At 43.5% G+C, this 25,400-nt stretch overlaps 1 protein-coding gene across 1 annotated transcript; it reads right to left on the bottom strand.

Moving 5' to 3' along the window:
• Positions 1 to 364: 364 nt before the first annotated feature.
• Positions 365 to 7,312, bottom strand: LOC107194388. The gene is made up of 3 exons (XM_015584008.1): positions 7,142 to 7,312; positions 2,734 to 2,811; positions 365 to 1,279 (listed from the first exon to the last, which is right to left on the bottom strand). The coding sequence occupies exons 1-3, from the start codon at positions 7,310 to 7,312 to the stop codon at positions 365 to 367; spliced, it is 1,164 nt and encodes a 387-aa protein (XP_015439494.1).
• Between the last annotated feature and the right edge of the window lie 18,088 nt (positions 7,313 to 25,400).

Raw genomic sequence — 25,400 nt, 5'->3', positions numbered from 1 at the left:
GTGACATGCCTTTTTTTTCACAAGGCATAATATAAGTTCATATAAAGATGAACCTTATTTCATCTTCATGCAGAATTCTCTGATATAAACTCCATAAGAACTTATTTTATTTTTGAATAGTAAATCTACCAGTTTGGTTAAGTGACAGGAATAAGATCACCAATTTTGTATCACCCATATAAGCATATAGTCCTCCAAAATACTTGTGATCTTTTCCAAGTGACGAATTCAGTCATTTATACACCGATAGTGACAACGATCCTTCCTCATCGTTGCCTCAGTCCCTCAGAACGATTAGCCCATTAGAGCTAAGGGATCCCTGAGATAGTCATCATCATCGACGATACAAAACCAGTATCATCTATCAAACTTCCTCCACCTCGATGTCTTTACTCTTCCTGCAGACCTTGTACATACCAACAACGACTACCAAAACGGCGGCGGAGACGGACGCGGCAAAAATGTCCCAGGGGTAGAGATCAGGTAGTAAACTGGTCGCCATCTTCTCAGCCTGAACGGAACTGGGCCTAGTGTCCACTTCAATGGGAAAACTTCCAGGTCCGTCGTTCGAGGCGATTCTGACCAGGTATTTAGTACCAGGGAGCAAGGAGATCTGCGCAGAATTCGAGTCGGCCACTTGGTTTCCCATCAGACCGCCCGACTCTGGCTCCCAGGACACCACATAGGACTCCTTGTTTCCTGATTGATCCTTCTCCACTCTGTCGTTGTACGCGCTGCTCGTAGATGGAGTATTGTCAGCTGACAATGACTCATCGCCCCGATCGTCCTTTCTCCTGAAGAAGAATCTCCGGAATATTTCTTCAGAAATTTGAGAGTCCTCTTGACTCCTCCATTCGGCTAGGACCTTTTCTCCATACTTCTCCAGGAAGAACTGTCTTACACGGTTGTTGAACCTGACCTGCTCCAGAGATCTCTGCTTCTGCAACTGATTCTGAACGTCCGTCCAGGAGATCGTCGCTTCGTACAGAGGACCTTTCTTCAGTGAGTCCAGCTTTGGCACCCATTCCTGCCAACTGTAATGTCTCACTCCATCCTCCACGGCGACGATGATCCAGGTGTCTGGCCTCAAGTTTGGCACTCTGTCACCTGGATAGTATCCATCCACCCTCCACTGCTTGTACAGTTTGCGCATCACCACTGCAACGTCGAATTTGTCCAGGTTGATGGGCGACTTCTTGGGCGCTGGCAGCATCGATGGTAAATACTTCTCCTCCACCCGGGTCTTACGGAAGATGCAGGCTGTCTGGCAGGCTGGGCACTGGAGAATGAATCTTACGTTAGTATTGTTCGAAGAATCGCATCGAGACAATTTAAATCTTTTCTTTGGGCATTCTTTTTGAAAAAGGGAGGCTTGCAACGAGGGTTTATTTCATTTATATTGTTTACTCTATATTCATCGGATGTTTATTATAATACAATTTCGCTTCCTTCCAGTTGAAAATGAGAAGAATCGAAGATTTCGGTCCTGAATTATCTGTTCTGGCATCGGTCCGTTCGAACGGCGCATTAGAGGCGCATAATTAACGATCTCTCTAAAAGAGACATTCCGTTATCGAACAAAAATCGAAAGGAGCCCGTAGAGAACGCTCCCTGAAGCTTCTATCCAAACATTCACCGTAACCTGGTAGCTCCCCAAATATTTGAAAAAGATTCCTATCTCGGTCGGTCGATACATTGAGAGTCTAAACTTCGGAACGTCCTCTCTTGTAGCGAAGTAGGCTCGGCCTTCCGTGAAAATCGACAGGTAGCCGTTTCTCAGGATTTTCTCTTGGATCCTCGGTGGTCGGGACTCCCTTTTATCGGAGGACCCTTCTTTCTTCGCCGCGGGCGTACAACGATTACCCCTCCCCCGTTCTTCGCCCCTAACTTTGAGAGTTTGGAAGTTAAGGGATTTTTCTCGCGCTTCATCGATTCCAATTTTCCGCCGGTTCGATACGCCGCGAGGATCAGACACGGTGAAGGTTAACTCGGTTTACCTGAATGAATAGGGTCTCGAAACCGAGAGAAATCGGCTCGAGTTTGTGTTACAACAATTACAGGTGTATATTGCAGCCCCTACTTCTTGAATTCGATTTGGAACAAGGTGAACGAAAACGGTGTTGTTACTAGTCTTCAATATAAGTACGAAAAACGTTTTTCATTAGAAGTTACTGTACAATATCTTGTTTTGAAACAAAACTGAACACATTCTACCTCGACAATCGATCCTAAATAAAAATCATTGTCAAATTCTACAATCTCACGAATTGTTTAACAACAGAGTACATTAATCAATATGATATATTTTATCAGTACGTCAGGTTTTATATCTATACTCTTACAACCGATTTCTCACAAACACAAACAAGTCACTGAAGAAACTAAAAATGAATCTATGTCTCTATAGACAAACATTCATACAAATTACAATGAACTTTATCTCAGGAACTGGCATACTTTTTCTCCCCTTAAACAAACCGAAATACCGCCAACTTTTCACCCCAAAGATCCTACATCCCCGATAAAACCGAGTCGACCTCTATCAATGAACCAAAAACGTTGCTCCGAGCGAACCACAAATTTCCTTACGACCCGAGTGCTCCATGTTTCCCGTGTTTCCCTTGCCCCGTACAAGCCGGCTCAAAGAGGGCAGAGGGGGGCCCGGGGATTCCCTCGTGCCACAGCGCGCTTCCCCTAATCCAAAAAGCCCGGTTCACCCGTAAATTTACTTACATGTAGATACTGGTCGCCCTCGCAAACGGTCCTGGTCTTCTCCCACCGGTTCTCGAAGGCCTCGCAGTACTGCCAGCACTGTAACACAGGAGAAGAAAAAAAAATACAGATGAAAGAACCGAGAGCGTGGCCAGAGGGAGGGTCGATCTCTCTCTCTCTGTCTCTCCCTTTCACACACACAAACACACAGAACGTTGAACAAAAAGCTCTTGCACGCACACGGGATCCACGGAGTAAAAAGGACGATGGTACCACGTCGGCGGTTGGGTGGAGGGGGAGGGGTTAGAGGACGAAGAAGAGGGAACGCGACGCGGCCCGTGGAACGCGAGGAGGGAAAGGGAGAATAAGAACCATCGGGGCCGGGACCGTTGAATCGAGCGATTTAAGCGGCTATGAGGAGGAAGAGGACCTAGGGAGGGAAAAAGGGTGAAGGCCAGAAAGAGGAGAAAAAGAAGGGAACGGACAGGGAAGAGAGATGAAGTGAAAGAGAGAAAGAAAGATAGATAGAAGAAGTGGGAGGGGGCCGAATTAGCTCCAACCTGTTTCAGGCATAACAGGCACCGTCGTTGTTGTCTTCATATTTATTGGGGTACCGTCTCTCGTGGAGCCCTGTTTCTAGATTCTTTTTTCTTCCCTTCTCTTAGAGACCTTCCCCCTCCTCCCCTTCCCCTCCATCTTCTTTCTCGATTATCCTTCATCACGGCGCGTTCCTTCTAAGCCCGGCTGCTTCGTAGAAACGCCGTAGGTCCCTTCTTTCGCGCTAATGACGTCTCCAAAAAAGCAACATCAGCGTCTAACAGCTTCGCGATAATTTCCCCCTCCCCCCCTTTTTCCCATAGCCAACCGAGACTTCCCTTTTTCCGACGGTTTTTAGGCGGGCCGCGTTGAGTGGACTTAGAAAGGGAAACACCACGTATGAAAATGTTTTCTTTTAACATAGAGGGTGCTTCATAAATTCGCGGATATAATTCAGCCGGAAATTTATGCACTGAATGAGAGAAAAATGTTAAATAAACCTGGAACAATCAAAGTGCAGTAGGTTTTTCTATATTGCGGAAGAGTGAGTTCGCTGAAGTTTCATTTATGGATTGAATTTATAGGAAGATTGGAATAGATATTGATCACGAAAAAGATTCAGGGTAGACAATTTTTTCGACATCAATCTTAAACGAACCGTTGTGCATATTGAAATACGACATAGATACTGTATGCATTTTTCCTTTAATATTTAATGAAATATATTATTGCATTTATTCTGCGAAGTATTAACGTGCATACACGAGCCGGTCTGCATTTCATACTAATCGTTTCTTGCACATAACGTGACTGGTTTCCCTAAGTGCACCTTGACGAGAGAAAATTATTAAGTATATTATTTCCAAATGTACAATCTCGAAGAACTACTTCTTTTACAAATCTTCTTCTATGCAGACTGTTTAACATAATTGAAGTACAATTTGATTTAAAATATCAACACGATTCGACGAAAATCTATCGCAATATCTACAAAATAAAAAACTTCCTTCTGCAATCATTTAATGTACCGAACAAAGACTGTCTCCTTTCGATAACCCACATTCCCGAGATTATAAGCCAGTGGATCTCTGTGTCAGTGCTCCGAATGAAGGAGGTCCAGGACGATCGCGAGCCCCTTTTATCCAGTTTATTTCACTTTGCGACAGCTCGGCCATTGATTTCCCGAGTACGAGGGGGACGAAGCCGTTTTTACGACCCTTCGCCGATCGTAACTCGATAACGGTACGATCATCGTCGCCCTCGATGAAATTTGATGGAACGACCGAAACGCCGCCGTGCCGTCGACGTCCGTTTCCGAATGATGCCCCCCGATCGAATCACCGGGAGCCGTTGATTGCGATCGCCGGGCACGATTACGATTAAACACACGAGAAACGATCGTTTTTCAGACATAATTGAGCGGTACCGTGGGTCGACTCCTTCATCGATTTCGATGTTTTCTAGGAAAATAATGCTTAATGGCCGCTCGTAGAGCGCTTATCGTTCGTCCATGATCGTTTTGATGGTGTACTCTGAACCTTAACAGGTGCTTTGGAATTTTTCTTTTACGAGCCTTTACACTTTGAGAACCGTGTAGCGGCGTCATGTTACGTTCGTTCGTTATGTAAGTACATGCGGTGTTACGATTATGCCACGATTACGATATCGTCGATGAATATTCTTGAACTATTTTGTACATGTTCTTTCGATATTTGATCATTAGATTTTTCATTGAAGAACAATTTACGTTGTACAAAGTGACTCAGAAACGTAAAAAATTGATTTCAAATGGAATTTTATGTGACAAATTTTAGATTCATTTGTACAGATAATTTTCAATCATTTTTCGTTATTATGGAGCAAGTTAGTGTGCAATTAAATGGTCAGTTATCTGTACTACTAGATATGAAACACAAAATCCAGCATTTGATGTACAATAAGGCAATACTAACTATCTATGAATGTATCAAGCAATCTATATTTTAAAATTACCAATAAATTTTAGCTGTTGTTGAACTCGAATATTTAAGCCAAAGTATTTTAAAAGCTGCAGCGAAATTTAGCAAAGAGCACTAATCAAAGGAATTTCTTCTTTTCTTCTAAATTACTCTATAGAAATATAAATTCACGTAAACATTTCCAGTACCTGCATACAGTATTTAGCTATACCAATTCCACCACAATAATAAATTAATGTCAGGTGTACCAATAAATCCACTATTTTTCGAATTCCAAAGCGACGTGTTCTAAATTAAAAGTACCGTCTGGATCATGGATCGACTATCTATGTTGTCCAATGCAAGGAAATCACTGTAAACATAAATTAAACAATACCGATTCTTTACTTCCCCAGGAAACGAATACCGATATCGTCAAGAAATAATGAATTACTTATAGCTACACCTCATAGTTATACTCGTAACAAGCTTCCCAGACATTACGTAAAACAAATGCGTACTCCGTAGTAAAGGGGATGCACGAAGCAGAGGCATAGCTTCACGAAACAATTTACCGTGTCTGCTCGACTGCGATCACTCCCCAAGCCACCCCGCGTCGTTTTACGCCCGATTGTTCAAAGGATAATGAAACAATTACGTCCACGAAAAGGGCGGACGGTTCAAAGCGCGGCGAAACGATATTCCACGTCGTGGAATAATCGTCATTATCCGGGGCGGTAACTTCGTCGTCGTTCTCTCCGAACGAAAGGGAAGGGGGGTGTGTTCCCCCTGTCGCGACCTTCGTTAAGCCAGCATCACCTCCGCGACGCGTTCGCCTCCTCGGAGAATCGTTATTCTAATGTGTCCCGGGGTAAACGAGTCTCGAGGACTCCTATTCCCGGGGCATAAATTTGAATGGATCATCATCGTTTGTCTCTCTCTCTCTCTCTATCTCTCCCTTTTCTCGTCCCCTTCTCGATTCTCAGTCTTCGATAATAATCCACGCGGAATGTGTTCACGGCTCACACGAGACGCCTTCCTTCTCTGCTCCACCTACTACCCCGTGGGTGTACGGGGGCGCGCAAGATGGCATCGATTTCCCCCGAAATTAATGGACACCCCCCTTCGTGCACGGCAAATGAGCAACGCCCAGAGCGTGCACACGCGCGCGCTCGTTCGTTCCATGCACGCATTGTGCGTGAGTTAATCGTGATTCCCATCTGTCCATCTGCGACGTGTCTGCCAAGGGTGGCCCCGAGGGTGGGGCCGAGGGGTTGAGGGGGACCACCATGATTTTCCACGGCGCCCCATAAAACCGACATCGGAGATTTATCGCCGGCCCCGGGAACGTCCCTATCCGATTTCCAGACGATCGAATCGTCACCTACTGCCACGGCACACCGAGAGAAATAGCCTGTGTTGGAAAATTCTTCCGAGGAGATGTATTTCCGTGACTACGCGAAAGATCGTTTGTTGGGAACGACCTGGAGGAACATGAAAGCCAGGGATCGAGGAATGTTGATTTTTCCGGGGGGGGGGGGGGAATTTCGAGACGGTACGTGTTGTTCGATGGCACTGTGTGTCAGGGGGGGCTGGGGAAAGAGGGTCAACGTTAAAGTTAGAAGTGTCGCATTGGGTGCACACCGTGGAGCTAGGAAATCTTCGTGAGGAGACGCAGCCGGTTCTCGTTCGGTGGAGGGAGGTGTCGATGGAGGGAAACGTGAGCATACGAAATGGTGAGTTAGAGATGTTCGAGAGAAATATGTTGAGTAGATTCTTGTGAACGTTACTATTATAAAGTATTAGGTCTGAGTACATATGTTACTTTAGGGTTAGTGTAATAAGAATTGGAAGAATTAAATACAGAAAATAGACGACGTTTTATTATTCGAATAAACGGTTACAAGAATTCTTGAAGGAATAGAAGAATTGATAGAAAAAGGAGCTTTAATTACCATGCTGCAAGTAGTCTGCTGTTGCCCCGAGTACCAATCGCAATTCCCATCAACTGTATGCTTCCTGAGACACTGCGATCTGCACTGAGCAGTCCTGATGATCGGGCCAAGGTCGAAACTCGTAACGTAAGCGATGCACCAGGTGAAAAAGACGAACCACGAGATCCCCATGTTCGATAGAAGTTACACTTGTCTTCTTCGATGATTTAAATCCACTCACTGGTTCACTGTTTTTTTCTTTTCAAAGTGCACTGATTTTTCTGATAAAACGCACGAACGTCTATGTGATTGCTTTATAATATAGAGTTCATTTGTGTAAACAATCCGAATGTGAAACGAAACGCGTGGTCGTGGCGACGAGCGGGAACGTGGGATGCGGTACCTCACGAAATTTCGAGCCGACTGCGACCCTTCGGAGGTCGGTACCATCCTTATGTAGCCACGCGCCCCACCATTCCGATTTTAGCTCGCCCCCTACCCCCTAAAGGCAGCGTAGCATCCCTTGTAATTATCCGTGGGCTGGAACCGTCCCTCGGCATATGGTCGACCACGCTGCGTCACCGTCCTTCTGCCCGAATTATTTCTCTGACGAAGAGATGTAGGCCAGACCGCGGAAAGAGTTGGGGGATTTTTCCGTTTCAACGGAGCCTAGATATTGGGCAACTGCGCTATTTACTCCTTCGTTCGCGGTGTGTTAACGATCGGATTTTGGTTATTGAATCAGGGGGGAATTTTGAAAATTGTGAATTGCCTTGAGCGACAAAACTATATTTAACGATTTCACCGTTTACCATTGTGTTTAGAAAGAATAATGGGAAGACCTTGTAATTAGATATTTTAATTCGGTCTTTGGTATTGGAACAATGTGATCTCTTGAGATAATGACAGAATTTTTAACGGTTTTAGAGGAATTATAGGCAGTTTGAGATTTTTTCTATTTTTTGAAAATGGATTATAATAATTTCAGACTGTTTCGAAGTAGGAAGTTATTGAAAGCGATTAAATTCTTCTTTCTTTTTTTTTTATTAGGGCTTGGTTTTGGATTCAAGATATGTAGATTGATTTCTAGGTGTCCCTTTGAGCACGGGGAAGCGACTGGCCAATGGAAGGCCCGAAAAGCAATTTATCAGTTTCTGATTGGTTATTTACATTAATATGGATTTTTGAGTTTAAAAATACTGGTATGTACAATATACTTTTCATTTTAATCTCGTATATTTTCAACACTCACCCATAACTTTGACTGTAAATTTAAAATACAAATCAGTTACCAACTAGTCATTATATTTAGTACACTGCGTGGCATAATTATAAAACCATCCTAAAAATTTCAATTCTTATGTATTATGATTAAAATAAAAACGGATCAAGTATGCTATGTGTAAAATCATGGTGAGAAATAATGTTTCTCCAGAAAAAGATAGATTATATTCCCTAGAAAAAAAGTCGTTCCACGTAGTATTATAGACTGCGGATCTTTATGCAAAGTGAAATTTTGTCAAAGGAATTCAGATAAGAACAGAACTAGGAATATCTTTCTTCCCTTCAATGTCGTATTGCAGTAAGAATAAATTAGAAAACTCGTTGTATCTGATGAAACTTTCATCTTTTATTATACTTCATAAAGCCCTATAGGTTATAAATGCATAAAATCCGCAGTCTAATAATCAACGTTGATCAGATAAATTATCACATAACTTAAATTATAATACCAGACAACCTTTGTTACTATTTTTCACTTCGACAGAATATTTCTTGTACTTTCCAACGGTTACATATTTAATCGTTACGTGCTAGTACATTACGAGAAACTCGAAACGAGAATTCCAATTCTACTGGGAACAATGCTCCGCAATTATCAAAACGGTTCCCCTCCCCCAACGAGCTCGCAAACCTCGCGATTAACGTTGGTCTTAATTTCCTCGGGTATGCTCTGCATACAATCTGTCGTCGCGAATATTATCTCGACGGAGAGGAAATCACCCCTTGCATTACACCCGCGTACTGTTTCACTATAATTATCCACGTGCCGTATGGTCCCCGGCATATGGTCCAAAACGGCGTCTTATGCTTGGACGGAACCACCTTTCCCATCCCTCCTTTTATCCCAAGAGGCAGAGAAGTCGAGAAGGGGGAGGGGAGATTGCTCCGAAATTGACTGGTCCGCGGGACAAATTAAATTTCGTCTTCGGTCGATCGTGAAATCGCGTCGCTTTGTGACGCACCGTTGCTCCCGCGCGCTCCTTCACGTCCCGTCGTAATTTCCGGAGAAAATATGGGAATCGAAGGACAAGATTTCGTCGGTGGTCCCCTTTGAGGCCTTGCCTCGTACGCTCGACACAGCCGAAACGCAATTTAAACCCTTAAAATTCCAATTACGCTTTTTCTACCAGTACATCGTGGACAGCTGATTTAGACGATTTGACGGACTTCGTCTGCCGGACTATCTACCAGGTAAAACCAATTAACTTCTATTTGTGTTTCAAGAATCCTCTTCGATCACTAAACGGCATGAAAAATTAATTATTGTACACCTAAGATAAAAGTATCGAGAAGCATTTTAATACCGAAGAAACATCCTGGATCCAATATCCTCCCTAAAGCTGAACACAAGCAAACAATCCTGCCAGGAAGCTTCATTCTTTCCCGAAAAAAGATTGTTATTAGAATACGCTTCCGGGCTTCGATAATCCCATCGAAAATGGTCTCCCCGGGGGAGGCGAGCTCGGTCTGAAAGGAAGTAGATAATCGTTCCTCGCAACAACGAGGAAAAAGGACCTATTCCCTTCTTGAAAAATCCCCTGGTTCTGTTCAGGGAGAAAATTTGGCCGCAATTAGTCGTCGTCCGCCCAGTCGTCGACGCGCGCGCCTTCCACCCGGACCTGTCCGTCTCATCTTGGGGGCCGATGAAGGAGGATGAGGCGGAAGGTCGTGGAACGCACGGAAGATGGAAGAGGATCCCGTAGAATCGGTGTCGGATGATCGCGATCCGGAGGGGAGGGAGGATACGCATTATCAAACGTCTCGTAGCACGATCCAATACGGTTTTCATCCGGCAGGTACACGATATTCGCTCCACCCACTGAAAAAGAAAGAAAAAACTAAAAAGGAGCAGAACGCCGATGGAAGAGGCGGTGATGGCGCGCGGGGGTTTGCAATGAAGTACAGGCAAACCGATAAAGAACGTTGAGACCAGGGAGGGGTGGAGGAGGAGGAGGAGGATCACGGTGGAAGAAAAGGAGGTGGCGCGTATTCACCGGAAGTCGTCCCCGTGGCTCCCTGGGTGCCCCGCGATACACCGCGTCACAATGCACAGGATGTGTACAAATAAGGGTATTTGTCTAGCAGTCCGATTGTGGGGTGAAATATACGGTGACGTTAAACGGGCCGAGTTCCATCCCCCAGACCCCGGGCGCGCGGCCTCTGTCTGTAGAGCTACGCTCGTTTCAGCTCGCTGGCAATAGAAAAAAGGCCCACGAATAGAGGAGAGAGAGACCATTCATCTAGGCAACGTTTAGGGGTGGCGCTCCGAGAACGACGGATTCGTTCCTTCAATGGAGAGTGACATTTTATTGTGCCCCCGAGGCTTTTCTCACACCTGGACCATCGGAGGGAACGGTTTGACGCGCGACGACGATGTCGCGCTCCCGATGATTTTACTATTCTACGGCTAGCAGAGCCCTGTCGACCCGATCGTGAAATTGCTTTTAATGGGACGATGCTATATGGGCCGTTTCAGGAGAGATCACTGGGCCAGCGAGCGCGATCGAACGCTGCTGTGTTCACGGATGAATTTGGTATGAAGAAATTTTCGTACAGGAGGAAGATGTCTGGGGTAGGACAAAGTGGTAGATGTTGTGGAATAATTTTTCGTCGATTAGGTGAGTCGGAGGTGCTATTTAGGAAGGGTTAGGGATACTTGGTTTAACTCTTAACAATCCAATAGTATCTGAAAGACATGTTTTTAAAATGTAAACGTAGTGAATTAAAAGTGCTGGATTGTTAAAGGTTAGTCCTTACTCTGTGGGATTATTGATGGCTGAGGGATATTGATCCATTGGTAATGTATGCAGAGTGATGGTGGAAAAAATAAAAAATTCCGATCGTCAAGAAATGTTCCATGTATCGTCACTCAAGTGATAAAGTAGGTAGGTCTATTGTGGTAGAAAAATGCAGTCAGCGGATTGACTAGATCTATCTTGTCACTAACAACAATCGAAATATCCAAGAAAAATGTCCAAAAACTCCAAACGTTCTAACTGCAATGAATACTTTACTTAACTACACGTTTCTGAATTAATACTTCCGTGAGAATTTTATCGTACTCAGATGAACAGTTTCGCTATTATTGATTTGCTTCCAGCCTTTTCAGACACCCTGTTTGGTCCCACGGAGAATGGCACCATATTGCTGCAGCGTTAATACCGGCCGAGAAAATTCAATTTGGCCGTCCGACACAAGCGACTAGTTACTTTCATCCCCTCGTTGTCCCTCGAATCAAATATTTATCACCGATTACCGTTGTGGATACGCGACGACCCGTTCGTGGCACCGTAAATATATCCGGCACGCGTCGCACGTGATTCCAAAAACTCATTTAAAGCCTTCACACCGCGAAAGATCCGAGGGATGATCCCGGGGGAATCTCCGTTCCCGGATGAACGTCGGCTGTTTTTGTATTCCTGCCATCGTCGCAGGAAATTCGGTACACGTTCCGGACGATGAAATCGATCTTCTACCCCGTCGACCACGGGGGTGGTATTGCTGCAGCGTAATGGAAACGTCAGAAGTTTATGGTTCCCGTTGTTTTGATACGATCGCGAAAAATAACCCCATGCATCAACGTTCGCCATCAATTTCCCGCGCTTGGCCATGTGAATGTTAATCCGGTAAAGCTTATGTTGGTTGGATTTCGTTCGTTCCTTACGATGTTTTCCATCATCGTTAGCAAATGTTTTCTGATGTTATATTTAGCTTTTAATAATGTTATCCGATTTTTATTAGAACTCCTTATTGGAAAGTTTACTGTGATTTTATTGTTGTAGGTGTAGCTTCGAAAGTTAAGGAGAGACTTTATCGATAATTATTTAGATTTAATGATCACACACTTCATGAATATGTCACAAATGTTACCCAAAATGGAAATTTTCTTACGATGTAATACTCTTATGAAAAATATTTAAACGTGGAACATATTTTGATTCTTTGTTCTGTGACTGCAACTTCGAAAACATTACAAACCACCTAAATTATTATAACTACCTAACATCATAAAGAATAATTACATACAGAAGAATATAAGCCACAGAAATTCCTTTTACAAAAACTAACGAACCAACAGTAACAAGAACTCTTTCACCCACCCACAATACCTAAATCGATGTCTGCAAAAATATTCCAAGCAATTACACCGTCTTTATACCCCAAAAGATCCAAACGTTCTCAACAATACAATCGTCATAAAAATCCCCACCTCCGTCCCGAGTAAACAATTTTGCAGTCGCGCTACACCGTCAATAACACGGAAACGGAAGCATCATTTCCCATGAATCCGCTAACAGGGCATTGTCCTCTTCTGTTTTGAAGGTGGTCCCGACGTTTCCAGCCTGAAAACCGTCCCATCCAAATCCCAGCGGAGATTTTTCTCTGACGCCCGTAGGTGCTAGGTGTTTTCGTAGGATCCATAATCCCGTGACCGTCAACGTCGACCATTCCTTCACCTTAGTCCCCGGGCACCACCTTTTTTCTCTTTCATCCACCAGCGACGTATCGTCGCGTAACATCTTACGCACGATCCGTTCTCGTATTCCCGCGGTTGCCGCAGCTTCAGCGTGCTTTGTTTATCACCTGGTGATCCTCCTTCCAGACTCGAAGGATTACGTGAGTCTCGATTTTCCGTCAGATTGCGCCAGGTCGAACTTGGACCGTCGACGTGTCTGATCCTCGCGACGGAATCTCGAATCGTAACCGCGAACACGGGCCACGCATTCGTGAAACATCGATGATCGGTGCCTCGTAGATCTTATCCGTGTTCTCCTGTCGTCGAGTTTCGTAAAAAGACGCCTTTTCTAAGACGGGGGGAATTGTGGATAATGGTTCGATAGGTTTGTGCGTAGTGGGTTGCGTGAATTGGTTCTGGTTTCGGTGTTTCTTTTTTTCTTTATTCTTATTTTGTGAAAAGAGGTGCTGCTTTTGGTATTCATGAGATCGGAGCACCATGTGGTCCTCGGGAGATTTCTTCTTTTTTTTATGGAATCTTTATGGTTTTGTTGGAATCTTCAGCCTAGGGTGGGGTTAACGTATTACAGTAGATCGTCGACTATCTGGATGACGATTATCGGTACGGTCAATCGTTCGAAATGTAGACTGTCGGAATAGAATGAGTCTGAAATGTTCTGCAGTGAATTCTATAATGCTTTAATTGACAATGCAATGTATGAAATTGGAAAACTTTAATTTTTGTTAGAAGTGCGTAAATAAAATGAAAATACTGGTATAGATGAACAAGCGATTGGACTATAGAAATAGTACCTGCGATTTTGACTGTTATTTGATTTTTTATGGAATAGGCATTCATCTCTCAAACTTGTGTTCTTTTTCACCAATTTATGACATATATGAAATTTGGGTTTTCTTAAACCAGCGACCCGAAAAATTATCTATCCTAACGAATTTTTGTCTTACTAATTTGGGTAATCGATGATCTACTGCACTCTAAATATATGGTACTTTCAATGGAATAAATATATTCGTGCAAAGGAGTTTCATTTGTTTCTGTAGGAAGAAGCTCGAAATTCTTTGGGCGGAGTGTACGGTGTTGGTTTTAAGTCTCTAGGTGGCTCCAAAGTTTTAACCACGGATCACGGAGGTGCGAACGCGTTCTACGCGGACAAAGGTCCCGGCTGCATAACAAAAGGAGTTTGCTGATCGGATTGTCAAACGTCGGGGCACGCGAAGCTGAACCTGGGGAGAGCTTATCTGTCCTGGAAAAATATTGCTTTCGCTTCGTTTCGCCTCGGTCTGCTTGGACTCTTAATCCCCGCATGTGTGCCAGGGACTATTTTCCTCAAATATTATTCCAGGACGTCACCCTGCGTATTCTTGTCTCGCGGGAACCTATCGTGTCCCAGGGTAATTATAGAAAATATCGTATAAAAAAATATCAAAGATTACCATCGAGTCTTCAATTGCCCTCTGAATCCAATTTCATCGGAAACGATTCTGAATTATTTTTAGAAAGAGTTCTTATTGTGACTATAATCACCAAAGTTACTTAAAAAGTACGAAATGCTCATTGATAATTTGTATACTAAGGTGTACCAAGTAGTTCAGTATTTTTTGTACAATTCGGTTTCCGTTTCGGAATACTTCAAATACTGTAAGTTGGGGTAACTTTCTCCGAAGTCAAAACGATTATTTTCGATTTTGCAGCTCTGCAAATGCTTCCATTACATTGATTTTTACGTAAAAATACCTGCAAAAGAGCTGCCAAGTTGAAAATGATAATTTCCTGACTTTGGGATAGAGGTACCTCTGACAGAGTCAAAGTTGCTCCAACTTACGTTAACTATCCTAATTTAACAATATTCGTTACTAGTTTCCATTATCCTCCGTCATTCTGGCTAAACAGAAGATTGGAAAATTACTACATTCATCGCAATGAACTTTGTGTAAATGCTTATAGTGAATCACTTCTAAGTATCCATAACAATAGTGAATTACTTATTGTTGCACCTAATACATAAGCAAAGAAGAAATAAATCGTTCCCACTGTAAAAGGATCCGCGTGATTATGAAAACCGCCGCATGAACGAACACGAAGCTTCCATTTCACCGGAGGATCACCAGGGACCAAAGCGTCGCCCAATTTCAATCGTACCGCGAAATTGCCCCGAATTATCCCGGGAGAACACCTCGCGCAGGCAACACCTTTGCCTTCTCCCGCTTCGCTTTTTACCATCCCCTAGAAATCGTTCGGCCGTTGAAGAGACGCGACAAAGCAGAAAATTTCGGGCCAGTCGTTCTGCTTTTGCCTACGGGTGTGTCGGCGGGTGTCGAAGCCGCTTTGAAAGCCAGTTTTCGCGTCAGATGCGTTAGCGACAAATTTTCATTGTCACCGAGACTGGGCATTAGTCGAGGCTTTCCTTGGCCGCGCTTGCTGCTAGACGGAATGGAAGATGGAAGAAGAGGAGGAGAAGAGAGGACCGAGAAAGAGATTCCTTCAAACGGGTCCCCCGGGAGGACAGGTGGTAACCAGAGGACGACCGAATCTCTATTGAGCACTTAGCCTTCTACCTTACCTCTCCAGGGGCTAGGTATCCGCCAATATGTTACCCTGACAAATTCTCGAAACCGAAATTTATAACCCCCGACTGGCTGGTGCGTCGTATCTGGCCCCTTCGTTTGGCTTTATGGCTCCGGCATCACCGAAACCTTCCGGAGACAATCTTCGTTTTTCTCTATCTCTCCGTTTGTCGCAGCCTCAGTCCCTCACTTTTGATCGTGTAATCAAATATTGCTTCCCTGAAAAGTCTTCGTCAATCCACGTTATTCATTGGCTCTTATCTCGAGGGGGGGATTTGTTGCTGAGCTACGCCGTGGATTTTGGGAATTATTGGACGGGCCCGCTCGGAAATTATTTCCTTTCTCTTGGATGTAGTCTGGTGTTGGGTGTGCGTACGGTGTTTTCATAACATTAAAAAATGTTATATAGGTCTTTTTCATGAATGAACTTATTGGAACGCCAAGTGTAATACTTAGTAACCGCTCCTGCTGTCGACATTGAAAGTCTTTTTGCTCGTAATTAAGCGTCAGTACGTGATAACTCACAGAGAAAGATCGATCAAAGGATTAATCGAATATTAGTTTCCCAAAACCCCCATCAATCTAGATTATTCACCTTTTCTTATCGTACGACCTCACCCCGAAGGAATGGGAAGCTGTCCAAAATCTACCGAACTGTGAAGTTTATTCCTATTTTACTATTCTCCCTACAACATAAACCACTTCGTCATCAATGTGTTCATTGTTCAACGGTCCACCCTTCTCCAAACAGCAATCTTTATCACTCGAAAGAACCAATACGTCCGGCACATCGACACCCCGTATATAAACATCAATCCTTCGTTTTCCCGATCGTAAAATCGACCACGTCTCCCTTTCCATCGGTTTCGAACGGCCAGTCACTGGAAACAATCTCTTTCTCGCGTGCTACACGAGCAATTAAGGAGTCCGAAGCGCCCTCGGCCGCGGCACGGTCGAGGATTTTTTTTCTCCCACCGCGACCTTCGTAAATCACATGAAAGCGGACGTTGTCGCTACGGTGTGCTACACGAGCAATTAAGGAGTCCGAAGCGCCCTCGGCCGCGGCACGGTCGAGGATTTTTTTCTCCCACCGCGACCTTCGTAAATCACATGAAAGCGGACGTTGTCGCTACGCTTTTACGACGGCACTAACTCCGCCGACGGAATCTTCGGGGCTGATTTAGAAGTCGAAGAGGCGCGAGGAAGGCGCCAACATTGCGGTAACTCCGCGGTCCGTCCACTTCCCTTGTAAATCAAACGACTTTCCGTTTTGGAAAGTTCGCTTGGGGAACGTCTTTGCTCGCCAGCCACGATGGGAAGCGAAAATTCTACTCCTGGGGATTTTCCCTTCTCAACCCTACGGTGGCAATTACCTAATTTACTGCGGCTGACTTTCGGTCGTTGAGGAAACTGCGGTGTAACCGCCATTTTTTGCACCCTCGCCCCTGGAGAGAGTCTTTGTCAAGAGACCCTGACCCATCCAGTCCCTCGACATCCGGAAGCTCTTGAAGTTTCCTCTAGTTTCTACTTACAATTAGCATTTTAGAAACTTTGTACGATAGAAAGTTAGCTTTCTAAGTCGTTACAAAGGAAGACAGTAGTGAATTTTGGATAATGAAGGATTGAGATCCTTGTTATAGTCCAGTTTATATTATTATACTGCTAACGATGGAAAATTTGTCTGGCTAGTCAACATAAAAAAATCAAGCACCATAAAAAATAATTTCTTTTCTTCTAAACCAAAGAAAAATTAAGAAAATATTATTTACCTTAATTAAGACGATGTTCAAAATGGAATCCACCAGCTGCAATACACTCGGTAAATATACCGTATATAAATAAACGGTTAACAAACGACTGCTTAGTTCTATTTATGACATCTGCACTAGTGGTCAAGCATGCAAAAATTTGTCGATCGAACAGCTAGCAGTAGAATAACCTAAGCTGATCCACGTTTCGTGGCCCACCCTGTATAACACGTTCTCTGTCATCCAACGTCTAAAAAAGTTCTAACAAAGTCAAATCCGTATTATTGAATAGAATTGCAACATCGACAATTCGATTTGACAATGATGATCCTTTCAATTTGTGGATCCTAATGAAATCCACGTTATTCAGTATTTTGTCATAAAATTCTGTTTCCAGTTCTGAACCACCGAATTAAACCTTCCGTAGACATTACTGCAAACTAAAAAAGTACTTCTAAATGTCTATCCAATTACCACAAAAGAAACGATATTTCATCCTCAAGAAAATCTAATCTCCCCGCAGTAGACCATCTCCATAGAGGGGAACGCATTTCACGGCGCAAATGTTACCGTGGCGGCAACCCCTTCTCACCCCTCCTTTCTTCTGGCGCTGGCATTAATCCTTTTTTTGCCGTGTGCGTAGCCGGTGCACCTCGTGCTCCCGCGGTCACTTTTTGCCGGACACAATGGGCCCACGGGAGAAAGAATATCGTCCGATAATCTCGCATGCACGTGGTTCCACGCGTGTTCGGCTCGTTCGACGGTTTCAATGGGGTCCGTCCGGGGCCCCCTGGTTCGGTCGTTTTCGGGGCCGCCGCGCGGCGCGTCGCGTCGCGGCGGAACCGACCGCAGCAAGAGCGTGTGTGCTCGGGTTCCGGGGGCCCGGTAATTGCCGCCGAAAGGAGTGTTTCGTCGGGGTAGCTCGTAAAAAGCACGCGAAAGCCGCAAAAACGGCGCCGTGGTCCCGACGGCGGGATCACGGGTCCCTGATTGCCCCGAAGACGGGTCGCCGTATTAAGCGATGGTCACCGATTTTTTCTTCCGTAATCAACGGGTTGCCCCGGACGGATACTCCGAGAGATATTTGGGACCGGAAAGCAGCTGGTCCGATGACCACGCTCGAATTATAATGATCTAGTTGAACAATCTTGCAAAATGATCCGGGTTGGATAATGGGCCGAACAATAGCGAAAAACCGAGACGCCTGGGCGTGATTAGCACGACTTCTTTGATCATAAGCCTCCGCTGATGACTCGTTAATGCCAGGCCAGGTGAATGCGATCGTCTTGAATGCGAATTGGGGACATGTGTTCCGGTTAAATTCAACTGTGGCCGACTTCGTTGTACCTTGTCGTTTAAGCCGTGAACCATGATTTTTTTTATATTTGAAAGAAATTTTACGATTTTCGGTAATATAATGATACTTTAGTGAAATTCAATATTAATATTGCTTGAGTGTTGAGTACATAAATTTAGCTATCATAGTAAATATTTTTGAAACTGCTGACCGGATTAAATCTTTCAAGACCAAATGCCTCTTTGATTACAGCGCGATAAAAAAAGGGTCTAAAACTTTAGGGGCTTATAGTACTCACCGAAAGGGGTAAATAACTGACGAAGAAACATAAGTTGTAAAACTAATTCTTCCAAAGAAAAATATAAAGTTTGTTGTCATATTTGTTACAGATGTTCCTTCCATTTCAACACAAATCTCACATCTGCAGATCACAGATTAATGTACATCTTCAAATATTCCTTCCGTGTCTCGTACTATCTGTTGTCATACAACTTTAAATTAATATAATTCTGAACCAATTCTTCTGTTTACATTCAACATGTCTCGAAGGAACTCATTTACGATATCGCACGCTCATAAATATAGAAGTTGACTTTGCATCGAAAGGATTGATTTTATGACCTACGCATGGTCATTAGATATTTCTTTCTCTCTGAAGAGGTACTATAAATCCCTAAATTCCTGGACTCTTTTTGTCCTCATCATTCTGTATAACTAATTTCGCAAGATTTCGAACTCGATGAATAATCGAGTATCGTTGAAAACAAAAGGTATAATATAATAACCATGGATCGCGATTTGCAAATCGCCTAAATCGATCCCGTCCCGCAAGGAATTAATTTAAATTGCGATCGTTCATCACGGAACATGCGGAACGCGTTCCCATTGAAAAAGGACGAACGATCCTAAGAATTCCTAGGGCACGCCGGGCCGTGGGCCGCGGCGATCAGGGCCATATTAAGGATACGGTGCTTAAAGCGGCGAAAATTGGCCCGGGCCTCGTCGCGATCATTATGCTCTGTCTTACAACATTCATAATTCGTAAATAACAGCGTTGGCAGAGGGCTCCGTGGGGGCGCCGCGGCTCCGCGGGCGTTTAGCATATTTTATATAGACGAGGAACGAACGTCAAGCGAGAGGGGGACAAAAAGACAGTTAAATAGAACAGCAGACGGAAGACAGCTGCAACGATCGTGATTCGATCGAGATTCGATTGAGATTCGATCGAGATTCTTTAACTTTCCGCGTTCTTATTCGCTTTATTTGATTCGTGGTTGGTTCTTCGGTAAATAGAATATTTCCGAGGGACAGATTGGAGCCGTTTCACGACAAGATATTCACGAAACGATCAATGATTTTTGTAAATTTTCAGAAATGTTTCTACTTCCGAATGACAAAATAACAGTCTCGTTTAATTAAATCTAGGATCTTTCTGTAAATAAAGAGTTTTTATAGATTAATTTACTTAATCGAAGTTGAACCAGAGATTTGTTTTCTCTATTAAAGGTTTCGTTAAAAATGAATTAAAGTTCATAATCACCTTTACGAAAGTTTTTACTGTAACTACCGAATCAGCAATCAATTTTGTCCTCGATCTCAATTACCATGATAACGTCGCGTACATCAGCGAAGACGGTTTACGTCTACGTCGACGTCGCTTCGAGCTGAAGCCCGGTAGACAAGCCAGCAAAAGGATTCGCGCGCTTTTCGGGCTTGAAGGGTTAATTCGAAGGAGAACTCTCGAGTCACGGAGAGACGTTGCTCCACGGTGATTGGCAGGGCGCGAGCGTTGCATTGAAATTCAAATTAAAATTATGAAATTATCCGGGGAAAAATGAGGCGGGGCCCGCCGAGCGGCGGCGGCACGACGGCCAATTTTCGGGCAATTTCGTGGTGGGCCAAACTACCCCCGCCGACCCCTGGCCAGCCCCTCCATTTTTTTTTCGTGTCGGCCACTCGGATCCTGTAGGGAATAATGGGCCCAGGCCGTCGGCGACCATATGGTCGCGTGGTAGAATATCCGGACGAGGACGGAGAGAGAGAAAGAAAGGGAGAAACAGAGAAAAGGACGAAATAGCGAAAATTCACATCCACTTTGACTAACACCGACGGTTCTGCGCTCTTTCGGATGATAGATCGCCCGGAGATCTGCTCTTTTCAATCTTCTCCAGTTCCAGAAACACGTCTGGCATGCTGGTTTTCGTCAATTTCTGAGGCAACAACGAAATTTCGGACATAATATCCCCATAAGGCGCGTTGGACCGGTGTAAAGACAGAGAGATACAGAAGAATTTTCAGCCCTTTTTTCTTCGAGATGAAAGACTGTGGGTGGTATATTTTTCTTTCTGTTAATAGACTACGGATATGATGTATTTACGGGGTATACAGATTTTGTACGTCCAATGAGGTAAATACTGTAGTCGAAATTAATATAAAAAGTAGTCTACTCGTAATGTCGTGGAATAGATTACGTTGAATAATATGTCGTGTGAGGAGACGTCTCTGAAATGAAATAGAAGGTGCTGAGTGATCACCGATTTTCAGAATGAAAAAGCTCCAAAAACTCGTTCAGATAAAACGGTATTAATTTAAGAAATACATTCCTACTTCAATTTTTAATACAAATTACAAGAGGAAATTCCAAATATTCTTTTGGATTCCAGGTGATGGAATGTGTACGACACTTCTAAAATAAAACTTCAACAAGAAGTTTTTATTCGTAACGGAGCACTAACCGTCAGAGTAACTGAACAAGAATTAAGTTATTTGTGAAATTGCATAGGGCCTCTGTGGCAGGGAGGGGACGCATGTGGGCCTTAGTACAGGATGAGTAACCAGGAGTTCGGATTTTCGGCAAAATAAGGGTGACTAGATTCGTTGTTTAGGATAGAGCGCGATCTCAATTATTCATAGAGTGAATCAGAGTAAAAGGTTCGTCATGCAACAATTCACCGAAAACAGCAATTTTTCGAATATAAGGAACGTACCCTTTAATCTTCTAAATTAACTACTTATAATTATTACTTCTAATTACACCATAGACAGTACAGATATAAAGCTTCCACAATATCTTGTATAAACTTAAGTTGACAGACAGTTTCAGAAAACATTAGCATAGATAGAAATCATTTTAATTCGGGTTTGTACCCAGAAGTTGGCGAAACATACACTTAAAGATTGCCTCTGCTCTTCGAACAGATTTCTGTAATCGATGTCACGATCCCCCCTCGTCCTCTGTCCCCAACCCCCTTAAACGCTTTTGCGTGTCGATTAATTATTGTTTCGTCCCCAACAAGGCCTCTCTCATTAGTCGATATCTCGAACTAAAGACCCCAGAGATAAGTAAATTGAATGCTTGGCGCAACCTCGTTAGCACGTACCGAAACCTGAACGATGGAAAAGGAGAACGATCAAGGTTCCCCTCTTTTTCGTACACCGCGAATCGGACACACGTTCGATACCCACTCTGTAATTAATAGTTGACGTGATTCGATACCATTATCCGTGGTGCCGTGCCGCACGCCGGAACCGGGGCGAAACCGGTCCGATGACGGCCGGCTCGTTCTTCTTCTCTTCTTTTTTTTCTCTGGTAGCCCTCGCGTACGAACGATCCGACATGAAGTACCTGACAATCGGGGAAAAAGTTGGGGTGAGAGACTACTCACCCTACGAACTTCTGGGCTTCGTGTGATCGATTAGCCGCTCGGGGAGGGGGGGTGATCTGGAACTATTGTACGAATGATGGATCGGTTCCAGGTATCCTTACCTCCTATATGAAACGCTTTTCCCTTTTACAATGAAAGAAGAAATTTTCGATAAATCTTGACGCCCGTTCTGGATTTCGGTATCTAGGCTTATGAGGAATTAGAAAATATTTATAGAATTTTCATTCATCCTTGTGTGCATTTTGCTTTCCTGAAATGTTCAAAGCAAGGGGAATGATTTCTAGTCTTTAGTAGATGGCTGAATTAAAATCGAATTAAGGAAATACATTTATCTATCGCCAGATTGTAGTATATATAAGCTATAGGCGTACAATTAATTTACAAGTTTCTGTAATAAAAAATATAATTAAGAATGAAACATTGAAGGAAAATAAATTTTTTTGAAAGTCGGTTTGAAATTTTTTCTTGTAGAAAATGATTAATTACTCAAGCATTTGGCAATCGAAACATAGTTTCTCTTTCAGAGATTACCTAACACTCTTTGGAGTTTTGAGGGCCTCTAATAAAATATTATTTTTTGTATTGCTTACTATCAGAAGAAAGGTTAAAACAGCCCCATTTTGAAATATGACATTGTTCCACTTAAATAGTCGGAGTTTGTGATAAATATCTTTCAGATAAACTACCCCACTTTTGTAGTTAATGTCTGCAGATACATTCGAAATTAAAAATTTCCGAGTTATGTCACTCTTCTAGCTTGTCACTATCTAAAAATCTCAAATAACTTTCACTACGTGCATTTCTATAATGCATTGTTACACATGCCCAAGTACGTCAACATTTCTGTTACAGAGACAGTAGCCCGAACGTTATTAAAAACCTTCGATCTGCGTCATTCGACCGTCGAAAGTCGGTCGCCGACCATCGAGAGTAGTTTCCTGTTCCAGGTAATATACCTGCTATTAAGGCTCCCATATGTACTCCGCTATTAAGGCTCGCAGGCCTCGGTTTCCGCTCGAAAGTCGGTCGAAACCTTCGCTGGATCGGGAGGACCTCCGCCTCCGCAACATTTTCGAGGCTGAGCCGAGACGGTACAATTTTCTCTCGAGATAAGTTCGTGGCCCGCGTGCCATATGTCGACGGGGCCTCGAAAAGCGTTTTCCGATTTATACTCGCGGGACAGATGGCCACGCGTCCTCCTCAAGAACTCCTGGAACTTCCAGGCTGGAAGTCCTCGCCGCCTCCGATCTCCTTCGAATTTCCTGCAGCTGATCCTCCAGGAGGAAGCGATAGGAAAATTTATCGGTGCTCTTACACTGGGAGTATCTCTTACAGCACCAGTGAGTGGAGATAAAGTGGAGGCATGTGACGATTTTTTTCTTCCATCCCCTGAGCAACGATCACGAGGCCATTAATGTGATCATAGAGGGAGACTTTTTCGAGGTTCCCTTCCTGGTAGCGTTATGGAATTAAGGCTCCTCTTCCCTGTTTCTAGGAGAATCTTTTATTATTATATACCCGCGTTTATGGAAGCTTCAGGGGCCTGGCTGGTGTTAAAGTCTGCTGGGACAGAGGAAAGAAAACAAACGTTGCTCTTTGTAATGATTTTCGGGATCGTTGGATCCTTTCTTCGCCGTCAGCCCGCAAACAATAGTGTATTGTTACTACTGCAAATTGGACCTGGCGGGGTATATGGTTGGAGAGTTTCGGCAGAAATTGCGGGCCCGTTCGTGTATTTAACGAATTAGAATCGTAATGGTACAACGGTGTATTGTCCCAGATTATCCTTCCTTTTTTTCTGCAGTTTAATTAACTATGACTTGCTAACTGTATTTCATAGAAAAGCGGAAAAATAGCAGGTGTGGTCTCGAATTTTACGAACGGTGAAATTACAAGCGGATGGTTTTTTCAAGTTTTCTTTTCCACACGATACAACGCCCAAGTGATTGTTTCCGTCTCGCACGGCGTAGATGCACGATAATTAATTAGTCAGTGTGTTTCAGCAATGCCTTGTTATTACACACGAGTCCCGGGTGAATCGTAAAGTTCTACCCCGGGGGCCGCGGAGGTCACAGCGACGAAAAAGTCCCCGCTAACGAGCGAACGTTTATTATAAATCATAAAGATAATTATGTTAAGAGTCGCTAAGCCGGCTCATTAGGTCGCGAAATATCTTGTCGCGTCGTTGTTATTCTTTTTCATCCGCCCCCTCCACCTCCCCTCCTCGGAGTTGGGCGAAAAAAAATGAAGAAGATTCCCCAAGGCTATCTAGTCGGAGGGACAGAGGGGGGAGGCCCAGGCATAGAAAACAATTTCGACGTTGGATCTTGTGTGTCGAGGCGGCCGCCTTAATTAGCCGAACAGAGAAGATTACCAATCAACAATTTCGGAATTACGACGCCGCGATTCCGTAATTACCCGGCGATCTTCGCTGTTTAAGGGCAATTCCCTCCCTCTGGCTACGCAAGAGCCTCTTATCCCCTTATTGTTCAGCGGTCGCCCTTCGTTTTCATCGGCACGCTGACCGGGTATGAAGGTACACTAAAATCATAATCTATTTGGTAATTATGCGTGACGCGAGGGACATGAATTCCCTTTGGTCTTCTTGTTTGGAAATTAATTTTTCTGTCCCAGAGATGCTTTATAATCGACGTTCGTGGTATTATGTATGATCTTCGTCGTTAGTAAATTTGGAAATTATTGTTGGAGTTAACAATCTTCAAAAGAAAATTCTTTTAATAGATTTTCTTCACCTGCAGCTTGTGGCACTTGCGACTCTGGTTAGATACGTTATTTTATTGTCAGAAATCAATTATTTTGTCAAAGAGCCCAAGAAAATCAATTTCGTTTACGACTGCTATATTTGATTGATACTCTAGGATTTAAAATTTATGTAAGGTTATATTAACATACTTTAATCTAAAAAGACTATTATTCAAAAGATGTATTATATCTTATATATCTTTTTATATTTTACTTATTATAAGTAAAATATAAAGGTAAAGTGTGTTAATGTAACCTTAGGCAAACTTTAAATCCTAGAATATGATTCAATAAAAATATTAATAAACCTCGATGACCCTGAAACTTAGAAGCCAGTATCCTCGGAAATAGATGAAAATGATATTCATTGCAATGATCCACGCAAAATATGAATTTTCACCGTCTGTATCGACCGAGCAACTCAGCGTTTCCTGCGAATAATTTATCACATCGTACACAGCTCCACGAAAGTAAACTTCATC

The sequence above is a fragment of the Dufourea novaeangliae genome, unplaced genomic scaffold (assembly GCF_001272555.1).
Source record: "Dufourea novaeangliae isolate 0120121106 unplaced genomic scaffold, ASM127255v1 scaffold39, whole genome shotgun sequence".
NCBI lineage: Eukaryota > Metazoa > Arthropoda > Insecta > Hymenoptera > Halictidae > Dufourea > Dufourea novaeangliae.
The sequence above is the reverse complement of the archived record's forward strand: the minus strand, read 5'-3'. Positions and strand labels throughout refer to the sequence as shown.

Coding starts and splice junctions, on each gene's coding strand:
- LOC107194388 (XM_015584008.1), bottom strand. CDS start 7,312: ATGGGGATCTCGTGGTTCGTCTTTTTCACCTGGTGCATCGCTTACGTT. Junction 2,812..7,141: donor AGCAGACTACTTGCAGCATG/GTAATTAAAGCT, acceptor CCTGTGTTACAG/TGCTGGCAGTACTGCGAGGC. Junction 1,280..2,733: donor AGGGCGACCAGTATCTACAT/GTAAGTAAATTT, acceptor TTCATTCTCCAG/TGCCCAGCCTGCCAGACAGC.